We start from the raw sequence: 12,212 nt of genomic DNA, 5'->3' as shown, positions 1-12,212 counted from the left end.
GCTGATCCCCCAACTGTCGAGTTGGACGTCAAGGGTGTTACAATCCCTGTTGCTGACCCTCGAATCAACTGTGGTCCACCTACGCTTGTGGAAACACGGGCTGCGGTGAACCAGTTGAAACGGGGCAAAGCTCCAGGGATCTGTGGCATCCATGCTGAACTTCTCAAGGCTGGTGGAAATGCTGCACTCGTGTCGTTGCATGCAGTTTTGTGCTCTGCCTGGAACACAGGCATCATCCCAACTGACTGGAAGAGGGGCCTTATTGTCCCTCTCTGGAAAGGGAAGGGTGATCGCCAAGACTGCAACAACTACCGAGAGGTGACGCTGCTCTCAGTGCCGGGCAAGGTCTTTGCTCAGATAATTCTCGATAGGGTTCGCCACCATCTGCCTGAGCACCAGCATCCAGAGCAGTCAGGCTTTACACCAAAGAGGTCAACGATTGACCGTATCCTTGCACTTCGTGTCCTCACTGAACGCAGACGAGAGTTTCGGCAGGGGCTGCTTGCAGCCTATGTTGATCTCTGTAAAGCGTTCGATTCAGTGAATCGGGATGTCCTCTGGAGGATTCTTGGTCTTCGTGGGGTGCCACCAAAACTGATCGATCTGATGTCTGAACTCTACTCTGGTACTGAGAGTGCTGTGAAGTGTGGTGGCACCATCTCTGACTTATTTCCAGTTGTTACTGGAGTTCGTCAGGGATGTGTACTTGCCCCCACACTTTTCAGCACTTGTATGGACTGGATTCTAGGGAGGATGTCGGAGAGATCAAGTTGCGGTGCGTCATTTGGGAATGTCAAGATCTCGGACCTTGACTTTGCAGATGATGCAGTCATCTTTGCGGAGACTTTAGACATCCTCTTGGGGGCCCTCGAGGTGCTGAATGAGGAGTCGGAGCCATTGGGATTACGGGTTTCTTGGGTCAAAACTAAGATCCAGGCTTTCGGTGACATCTTGGATGCTGCTGTCCTGTCTGTGTCTGTTTGTGGTGAGGATGTTGAGGTCGTGGAGAGATTCACTTACCTTGGCAGTGATATTCATGTCTCTGCTGGCTGCGAGTCAGAGGTCAATAGACGTCTGGGTCGGGCCTGGGGAGTCATGGATTCACTGGATCATGGGGTGTGGCGCTGCCGGTACCTGTGCGGGAGGACGAAAGTCCGAGTCTTCAGGTCCTTGGTACTTCCAGTCTTGCTCTATGGGTGCGAGACTTGGACTCTGACCAAGGATCTGAGACGGAGACTTAATTCCTTTGGTACCAGGTCTCTTCGGAGAATCCTTGGCTATCGCTGGTCTGATTTTGTGTCCAACGAGCGGTTGCTGAGAGAGACTCAGATGAGATTTGTTACCTGCATAGTCCGTGAGCATCAGTTGCAGCTGTATGGACATGTGGCTCGTTTTCCTGACTCTGATCCTGCTCACCAGATTCTCTCAGCGAGGGAGTCTCATGAGTGGAGGAGGCCAGTGGGTCGACCACGTGCCTCATGGTTGCAACAGGTTGACCATCATCTCAAGGAGATGGGGATGGGCCTGGCATCTGCCTGGGAGATGGCCAGACGGAGGCCCCTGGAGTACCGGCGGAAAGTGGACGCAGCGACGTGCTGTTCTGGCACATGCTCCCATACCTGACCTGTTTCTCACTCAACACATGCATAAATGGCATAAATCCGATTAAAAAAAATTTTTGTTGTTGTGATATGGATACAATACGCAGGGAAGAGACAATGTCGCTTCCTTCCTTCTGTTGGAATCATAATTGCTTCAGCCATCATTGTACTCGCTTGGATGATATTTATCAACAATTCTGTGGATGAACAATTCGGTGATTTAGTGATCTCTCGATTTGGTACTTTAACGATGAATTCTGGCATCTTTTCATTCTTCTTAGTTTTGAAAACTTGAGAGAATAAAAGGTATGTCTTTTACAAGCTGATGACTTCACTCTGTAGTAGCTTTTCATCATATAATTTTGTACACATTTGATGGGGTGCCCATTTTCTCTCCATGCCATCCATACATATGGAATACTACCCCTGAATGCGAGAGATTTTGTTCAAGTCTTGAGTAAATATGAGACACCGTATTATGAAATTCTGAGTCACTGAGATATAGTAGTAATGTATGAGCTAGGGGTGAGGGTCAAAACATTTTTTCCCCTTGTCAAGAACCTCCATTAGCTTTAGGAAAACCACCACTCCTCCACCCTACCTTCCCTGCTCCAAAGAATGTGCGATGCTGGTTGGAAACATCATGGTTGGGAAGGATGGGGAAGCAAGCGATGATTTTATTTATTCATATGCAGCCTGTATCTGCTTGGCTACATTGTTTTCTGGGGGCATGGCTGTGTGGCTGATAAAATGCTCCCTGTTACCAGTAAGCTAGCACTCATTTCACTGACCTCAGAAGGATGACAGGCTGAATCAACCACCTGGTGTTAATTCAATGATACAAGGGGCTTGAACTCAAGACCCTGGGATCTTAAGCCAGCTGCCTTAACCATTAAGCCAACACCAGGCTTCCCAGTGACTGAGGACACCAAAAGTAGATTATGATTTATTTTTTATGGCAGCACATTCAAACATTTGAAATAAATCTTTCGCCAAAATTTACAGCAAAATTCGGCAAACAAAAATCGTGAAACTTTTATATTTCAAGACACTTGTCCTTCAAGTATGCTGTGGCAGTCACAAAAACCAATGGTTCCACAAAAACGATCCCCAAGGATGATCCCAAAGGTCTATCAATAGCAACCAGCAATAAAAAGTAATTGCAGAATGTAAACAATTTCTGAATCTGCTCTTTCACATCATTTGTGCATTGCTGTAGTTTAAACTCATGTTCTGAGCAGCTTGGCAATTTCTTTAAAAGGTTAAAGCATTTTGCGCTGCCATCAATCGTTCGATTCCCACCGATGTTCAGCAGAGATTTTCCATACTCCTGCAATGGAGTGGTGACTCCTGCAGGATCAATTCTTGCTTTAGAAACACTCATGTTATGAGTGTCCTGTGTTTTGCAACAATGCTGTATGTGACTCCACCACCACCACCACCACCACAACTAGGTTTTACCCATCACTCTGTAGGGGGTATTAAATAATTTGCAGGGGTGAAACAAGTCCACCATTTTTGTGTTTAAAACATGCATGTGGTTTGTCATCGGACTTGCAATCTCAGAGATGGCGAAACGGAGCTTTGTCAATCTTTCACAGGTTCAACAGAGAGTGCCGGGGAGTGTTTTAGGCAAAAACACAAAATTAATGTTTGTTTTTTGTTTTTTATTGCTCTATAGTGCCTAAGCCTTTGTAGCTACGTGAAAGGTAATATTAAATGATCCCTGACCCCATTCCTTAGTGGGTGTTAGGAAGTGTTTTAGGCCCCCACAAAAAAATAGGCGAAAAAAACAAAATTTAATTTATTTAAAATGCCAACAGGATTAGAACAGCACCGGGCAATGCCGCGTACCCCTGCTCGTGCCTTATAAGGCAAAAAAAAAAGAAGAAAAGAAAAAAAGAGTATAGCACAGCCAGATTGTCTGCAGATTATTAAGCAAATTCATTTTTCAGTGCTTTGTTTAAAGTACTTTCATTTTACTTTGAAGTTGGCTTTTTTTGCATTTACATCTGAGCACTTGCTTCATGATGCTGGGATCCCAGGCTCAATTGGTCCAGTTGTCCATTGTCTGTAAAGATCCTTGCAATTTATGTAAATGATGCTGATATCTACTAATTCATGTCCTTGTTATGGATATGATAGATATCAGGAAGTTCTTCCATGAGCCTTACATCACAATTAAGGGCATATTCTTCATCTTCTTCTTCTTTAGTGTGCAGCACATGGCTGCTGGAAGCATCACTGCTGGGGGCGCTGCTGCGCCGCTGTTGCAGTGCCACCTGTAGGTTATAGAAAGAATTTGGAATTTGGCCGAGGCTCGGCGATAGCTCAGGATGCCTTGCTATTTCGGTGCAAATTGCCCAATTAACAGTCAAGGCATGCATTCTTGAGACGTTCCCATGTATAAATCACGCACAAGTAGAATTCCCCGAGAACCGATGATGAGAACAGAGTTATACCAAGTGAGCCAACGAACCGCGATTGAGAGGTCAGAGAGGCAAAACGTGTGGGCTTTGAAAGCCTTTGGGGTCTGCAGGACCTCGGGATCATTTTAACCATCATCACTTGTGTTATGTACAGGCAACTCCTTTGTCAGTACATTTGCAAGCCTGCTCGGAAGGTCATATGCATGTGAGCGCATCATGTGCAAAAATTGCATAAAAAAAAAATGTGGATATGCGGCTTGAGTAAGTTCTGTTTAGAGGCCTGGTGTGTTTTTAGTCATTTGCTTACATCCTTATCCAAGTTGAGTTCAGTTGAAGTTCAGGCTCTGTGTTGAAAAGCTGGGTGTTATTTTCTGCTGCTTGGGACTGCGCAGTGCAGCAATATCGTGCAGGGCTCTGAAAAGGTGACCACCGAAGCGCCAGGAATCCTGCACAAAAAACATATTTTATTGAGTGTTAAAGCATGTCTCACACACTTGGGTTTGATCACCAGTTCTGGAAACCTTGTCTGATATCTCAAACAATAGCTGTTCCAAGTCACCGACACAACGAGGAATACACACTACACCATGCGAAAACAAATCACTGCGGAACAATCGGGCCGCTCAGATGATAACGACACACCACAAGTAAGTTAGTCATTTGTCTGGTAGTATGGTAATCTCAAAAACCTTTTTAAATCCTCTACTATCCACATGGCATTGCATCGGGACTTACTGTGTGGGGACTGGACCTTGAGCAGGTGATGCAGAACGTCTGCAGGCTTGCATTGGGTGTGTAGCAAATGGTGTATCCATCTGCACAGAGCTGGAAAAATTAATGCAACAGCAGTCACATTTAATGCCACATTTCCATTTGGAAGCTCATATTGTGCCAAAAGTTCCATAATGAGAAACCACCTCCAAAAAATTTGCAGGAATCCGCATGCTTTAGCTCGTGATGGTTTCGGAGCACCTTGGCATCCAAGATGTTGTGTGATCGCTTTTAAGCTTGCAAATGTCATGACATGCAAGTCTCGCCTTGAGTAGTTTGGAGACCTTATTGGTAGGCCGCAATGAAGCGCACAATTAAGTCGTTACTTGTGACTACCACATGCTCGCATGTTCCACTTTTCCCATTATGTGCCTCAGGAGTACAAAGCCCTATCATCTTGAGAGTTCATGGAACATCTTACCCCAAGCAGTCTTGGGGAAAAAGAACATGTGATTTTATTGGGAAAAGTTTATTGGAAGTAAAAGAAGAATCTCATCGTTCCCCTGCCCTAAAAACGCGAGTGGCAAACTTGATTGGTCGAGACGATGTACAATTCTGCCCAAGTATTGCTGAATTTAAGGTTTTTGAAAGTGCAAACAAGCCCATTTATGTTCTACAGTGTTCAAATATGTAATTAAATTGAAATATATATATATATATATATATATATATATATATATATATATATATATAGATATAGATATATACTGTCAAAAAACAAACAAACCCCCATTGAAATAGAAGTTTACTGCCATTGATGCATCCTCTTTTACACCACCTATAAAACATGTTAAATTAGTTATTAGTGCCTGTTCTTTGTGTCCTTTATGACGTCCCCAAAAACAGTAGATTCGCTATATGGACTGATTTTCATTTTTGCTTGACTATCAGACAGACTAAAATAATTTCCGGTACTGTCCTCCTCTGTGTGCATGCATGATTGGGACGAGATTCCGTACAATTTGCTAAATTCAGAGCCAAAGTAATGCTAAACTGCAGGAGCGTGTTCTGATCCGTGCTCATAATATATAATTAAATTGAAATTACCTCGAAAGTAGTTCCTTGATCATAGACAGACAGACAGACAGACAGACAGACAGAGTGATCCAATTGCTTAACCCCACTTTACACTATGAACGTGCGGTAATCAACTTTTTAGACCCAGAAGTAACATCCCATAGACAAGGCCGCAGCGAAAGATAATACGAATTCACAAAACCGTAGCCAAGGACAATGTTGACGTTAAATGCCATTTGGGATGGTTATTCATTTGTTTGTATATATTAAAGGATCCTGGAGGGGTCTTTATCTATCTATAATCTATCTATAATTCCAGCAATCTCTGTGTGTCTGTCTGTCTGTGACCGCTGTTTCTCAACAACCACTGGTCCGATCCAATTGAAACTTGCCAGGTATATTGCTGGGGCCCTGTGGATGTGCCTTTCAAAGTTTGATATTAATCGGACAAGTGGTTCTCAAGTTATGGCCATTTATTTACCAAACCAGTGACAGGACACGGTGCTATGACGTCACAATTCTTCTTCTTCTTTTTTTCTTTTTTTTTGCACGTACTAGTATATCAAATGTAACACAACGACATTACATCATCACACTTGCATGAATTACATCAGGGTACAATGGACAAATAAAGAAGAAGTGTATTGGATTTGATACTGAAATCCCGGCATCATGAGCTGTGTGCTTACTTGTGCACCACAAATGGACAAACGAACCCAAATAGGCCATGTGTATTGTGTAAGTACAACAAGTGATTTGAGAACCCCTGGACATGCCATTCAGATCTATTATGAAGACAGTGTTAAGGCCTGCGAGTTGAATTTGTACATGAAAAGGTTAAAAAAGGAAAGTAAGCAGCAGGGTAAGGCCTAAGTCACATTTGCCACAGTGGCCGTGGGGTCCCCAAAATCTACGGCCACTAGCAATTATACGGCAGCCACAGTATTTCCACGGTCACACAATGTAGCAGTCACACATGTTTTTATTTTTCGGCGAGCCGCACGGGGTATCTATAAATTGTGGAGACCGAAAACGTGGGGTTGCCGTACGGTCTTTTATTTGATGTCACACGGTGACCTTAGGGCGTTCCTGCGGCGGCCATAGAATTTTCAAGGCAGACGCAAGGTGCCCGCAAGGCGACCACAGGGGGGGCCCTAAGGCGAACGTGCAGCCAGACAGACGGTAACAATTGGGTTTTTATTTTATTTTTTTACCAGTTCTTTTGTTTCGGCTTGTCGAATTGCTACGGCGAACGTAGAAATGAAAAAAGTTACAACTCCGCGCTATAATTCCACGGCAACCCTACGGCCTGTAAAATATAGCCATATGGCGTAGGGCCACCCTGAGGCCACCTCAGAAACTCTGCGGCCACGGTACGTTTCTGTCAATTCAGAAGGCGTACGCCGCCGTATCCTCGCCGTAGAGCAAATGTGGCTTAGGCCTATACAGAGAGGGATGTTTGGATTTGGAGACTTCAAAGCAAATAGCTCAGACTGATTTCATCAGGTGCTTGCAAGTCTTAGATAAAGAACAGAAAGTTTAGATTGGTGTTTACTCTGGCTTGCTTATGTCCAGACACTTGAAGCAGCTGACACTTGGGATATGAATATGTAAAGGTACATGAGTTGGAGTCGGACTTAAAAAAAAGTCTTTAGGAAAAGAACAAGAACCCAAGATCTCATCAAGGACTCGGCCTCGATGAGGGCTTAGATTAAAAATGGGACGTGTAGATTTTACATTTAAATAGCTAAAAGGGAAAAGGTATGCAAATAAGTAAATCAAAGTGTTATGAGGGCAGTGGTGATGGTAGAGTATATAAAGAAATAAATAATTTTATACATACATAGAGTATATATATATATATATATATATATTTTTTTTTTGATTTGATGTAACATACTATTCACAGAGCATTGGTGGTGCCAAAGCAGTTTCTTGGCAAGGCTTATACTAGGTTGTTTGTAAAGGCATTATAAACTCTCAGTTAATTTGAAAACAGGGACACAACCATAATAGTCCATGGGCCAGGGATAAAAGTGGTATCATCTGAGGGCAGGTCACAAAAGTTATTTTATTGCTTGAGTATATCATAGGACAAAACAAAACTGTATGATAGACTTTCCAACAGGGTAGCTCAAGGCAGTTGTGACGAATTTTAGAATTTGACCCAGCGCATTCTCGTCGAGGGTCGTTTTCAGCACTCGAAACACAATTGAAACTTACTTTTGTCTCATATATTAATATGTAAAGGTTATGAGGTGTTCTTACTGAATTATAACACTTAAGACAGTTCTTTTGGTATGCATATTGCCAGAGGGTTCAAAATCATTACCCTTTTTATGTATTTCATTGTGATAATTTTGATGACTTAAGTGCCCAACTTCGAAATATAATTTCTATAGCAATAACACTAAACAGTGAAATATGTTACAAATTAAGATGCATTTGTCGATGTGACTAATTCTTTAATACCATATCACACAGGAAGCCATGTATTTATGTTTCATTTCATTTATTCCAGATAATCAGTAGATGATAGAATAGATAAGTTTGCTCTCAGATTTCATCCTGAAATGTTGGACGGTCTTCTGAATATTAGTAGGATAAGTTTAAATTTTATCTTTACAGATATATGGTTATTACATTCCACTTGTCACGCAAATATTTAAGTGCATTTTGTAAGTTATATTTATATTAAGTATGTTTTATTATTAAAATCATTACCAAAGCCATTTATATCCATTAACAACAGCCGATTACTTCTTGTGAACAACTATGGTGGTGACGTCTTGTTTATAAATTATGACACTGAAGTCATGAGTGTTTATACAAATTTGTCATTTGTTTTCAGATTGGGATTGACCACTGATACATAATGGAAGTACCACACAAGAAGGCGCGCACAGAGGAAGTTACGTGCATAATCTGCATGAAGAAATCTCCTGCCTCTGAGATCACAAAGCCAAAAGACACTGCTTCTGTTGAAACTCTCTTGGAAGCAGCAAAAATACAGAACTGCAATCGTATAACAGATTTAGACCCAAATGATTAAGATGACAATCTACTTTACCATAGGAACTGCCGAGCCACTTTTACTCTCAAAAAGACACTGGAAAAAAATGAAGGGTATTACAGAAGGAACCAAACCACTTGAGCGTAAGTCTGCTTGAGAGCCATCAACGTCGCCATCTACAGTTTTGCAAGAAGTTTGCATTTTTTGTGACAAGAAGAATAAGTATGTGAAGGGGACCAAGTCACGAGAAGTGTTACATCAGGCTAGAGAGTTGAGATCGGATAAGACGGTGCGACAGGCAGCTTTGAATCAGATGAACGACAACATCTTATCAATCACATCCGGAGAGTTAGTTGCTGCAGAAGCCCGATACCACAATTCATGCTATCGTAGCTTCACCAGAGGTGAGAAATCTAAAGCTGCTACACCCTCAGTCGAAGATGCAGAACAACAATACCAGGTAGCAGTTCAGAATGGATACAACATGCTCTTCGAACGTATCAGAAATACATTATTCTCAGTACCTGAAGTGGTAAAACTGACCAGTTTGACAGAAATATTGGGGAACCTCATGGGCAAGTTAGGCTATAATCATGATGAAGTTCTTCCACAAACCAAGAAACAAATATGACGTCGGCTTGAATCAGAGTTTGGCGAATCGCTCCACTTTGTAACCACCACCAATGGAAAACTTCTTGTCTACCCTGATAATTTAACAATTGGATCACTTGTCAAAGAGAATGATGAACTTAAGAGCAAATTGAGTTCTTTACGACAGTGTGATGTAGAGGAAATGGTGGCAAAATCTGCATCTCAAATGCAGTCAGATATCAAGAAAATGAAGAAGAAACTATGGCCACCACAACCTGACGAGCTGACAGCTGACTACATGGAACTCCCTGAATCTCTGATAATATTCTTTAAATTTCTACTGATTGGGGATGCACAAGAGTCAGTGACAGGTTTCAATTCACTTGAAGACCGACTGGTTCAGTCAATAGGTCAGGACTTCGTGTATGCAGTTAGCGGAGGTGCCATAATACCAGCAAAACATATATTGCTGCCATGGAGTGTGAAATCTCTGACAGGAAATGTTGAACTAATTCAAATGCTCAACCGCCTCGGCCATGGAATGTTTTACTCCAAACTGGTTGAGTTGGATACCACCTTGTGTCTTCAGAAGCAAGCAATGACGGCAGACAATGATGTGATTTTGCCTACAAATGTCCATACAAACATTCCCACAACACTAGCCTTTGATAACATTGATCGCCTTGAAGAAACTCTCAGTGGTGGGGGTACATCACATCGAGTCAACGGGATCATTATACAACCACAAGCCACAACTGCTCCACTCATGAAGGTATTGCCTAAGTTAATACTGAGCAAGAAGTGCAGTACAACTCCAGTTTATCTGGAAATTCCTGACTATAATGCAGGGGAAAGGATTGGTCCCCCAGTATCCAAGGTAGTTGCCTTGAACTTCCAATCTGTCATTCAAGATGCACACCTCCCTAAACTGCTGTGATCAAAAGTGAGGCAAATGAACACCAGTGATCAAACCTTCAGCTCATGGACAGGTTTCAACATGCAGGCCCGTGATCATAGAGATGTCCAGAAAGACACAGTGGGATATCTACCTACAATCAATGCACCAGCGACACAACTGCCAACAGTTCACAAAGTCCTAAAGCAAGCACTGAATATCCAGAAGACGTTGGACCTCACCAAGATTGTGTGTGTTTTTGATCAGGCCTTATATGCCAAGGCAGCAGAAATCACATGAAAGCGTGAAGAAATGAACCAGAACATCATTCTTCGGATGGGGGCATTCCATACAACAATATGCAATCTCTTATCTATCATAGGTAAAGGATTTTGCTCAGCTGGTTTGCGTGACATATCAATGGAATCTGGAATCATAGCAGAGGGTTCAGTGAATACAGTTCTTGAAGGACGTAACTAAAATCGTGGAGTCCGTCTCTGTAAATTGATGTATGAAGCACTGCTCAGTTTCTCCATCTGGCTCAAAGAATACCAGTCTTGACGATTTGCCACATCTGGCTGGAATGATCACAGCTCTGGAATCACTTCAGGAAAATGTAAGCAATGAAACCATGGATACGTTCTGGCTGATGCATCATGTATTCGAGGATTCAATCTGTTCGACAAATATCTTAACCATCTCCGGTTCAGCAATGGTCAGTTGGCCACATTCTGGATGTCTTTTGTTGATATGGTAGAGAACCTGCTTGTGCTGATTAAGTCATCAAGAGAGGGGAATTGGATGCTACATCTATCAACCATCGGGTCAATGATCCCCTGGTGTTTCGCTTATGACAAACAAAATTACTCCAGGTATTTATCAATATACTACTGCCAAATGACCAAACTCCAGGAGACACATCCAAATGTATACGATCATTTCCAGCACAATGGAGGATTTTCTGTACAATTGGGCGATCATAACCCATTTGGTCGTATTGCCGTGGATCAAATGATAGAGGAGACTGTCAACAAAGATACCCAGACAGCAGGAGGAACGAAAGGATTTAGTCTCAGAGCTGGGGCAGTCAGCAAGTACTATATCAATGCAGAGTATAGGAGCCTATGTCTGAAACAACTTCAAAACATGACACAAGTGGGTAACTCAGAACTGAGTCATGAAGATCTTACTCCTTCAAGAATAGAGAAAGACGAGAAAGCAGTCCAGTCACTTGTAGAGTTGATGGAAAACAACTGGATGAATCCATTTGGTAGTGAACCAACGGAACTGGTTAGCCTATCGACAGGTGCTGCAGCACCACCAGATGTTGTCAATGACCTTCTCACAGCTCAGCAAAAAGGTGTGACAGCGTACACAACATTCCAGGAGTGTAGACCATGATTGAACAGACCATGATTGGATTCTTTGATAAAATACCAAAACTGCAGCTGAAAACATTCGCAAGCATCAAACAGAAGATGACGAAGAAGACATCAAACAAGAAGGTGATCCTAAAGACTGACCATAAACTTTTCGGGCACATGCTCTTGGTTGCATCGAGTCAGAAAATTGAAACGAAGGAGGTGCTGCAGTGTCCCGTGGGTCCTCTTCCATGGTCACTTGCCAACTGTGATGGAACTATAAAGAAGACAAATAAGGCTGCTCTGGCCAGGAAACTTGAGGCTAATGTATCTTCAGCTGAGGAAATCATGCAACCTTCAGCTTCTATCATCGACGGAATGAGCCTAATCCAGAAAACCAATGGAGACCACATGACCTTTGATGAACTAGCTGATCAGGTACTTGCCAATGTTATGAGAGCCGCTGGATCCAGTTAGCGTGTGGATGCTGTGTTTGATGTATATAAACAGCTATCAATAAAAGATCCAGAGCGA

The 12,212-nt window shown here is 42.5% G+C and overlaps 1 protein-coding gene across 11 annotated transcripts in view; it reads right to left on the bottom strand.

The window, feature by feature from the left end:
- The window catches only part of LOC147009633 (carnitine O-palmitoyltransferase 1, liver isoform-like), a 170,323-nt gene that overhangs the window by 28,474 nt on the left and 129,637 nt on the right, over positions 1-12,212 (bottom strand). For 3 of the 11 annotated variants that reach the window (XR_015053089.1, XM_085863341.1, XM_085863344.1), the window contains exons 18-19: positions 4,766-4,855; positions 4,338-4,476 (exon numbers count right to left, since the gene is read on the bottom strand). Coding sequence is in view for 10 of the 11 variants with exons in the window: in XM_085863341.1 (XP_085719467.1) it covers positions 4,357-4,476; positions 4,766-4,855 (210 nt within the window). In the remaining variant the exon portion in view is untranslated. Of the gene's footprint in view, positions 1-1,472; positions 4,477-4,765; positions 4,856-12,212 lie in introns of those variants that run through there. The other 8 variants (XM_085863347.1, XM_085863346.1, XM_085863348.1 and 5 more) reach the window with 6 other exon arrangements.

Source organism: Eptatretus burgeri, chromosome 17, assembly GCF_056783735.1.
Source record: "Eptatretus burgeri isolate ZD-2024b chromosome 17, Ebu_testis_v1, whole genome shotgun sequence".
NCBI lineage: Eukaryota > Metazoa > Chordata > Myxini > Myxiniformes > Myxinidae > Eptatretus > Eptatretus burgeri.
Note: the sequence above shows the minus strand (reverse complement) of the source record. Positions and strands in the feature narration are given on the sequence as shown.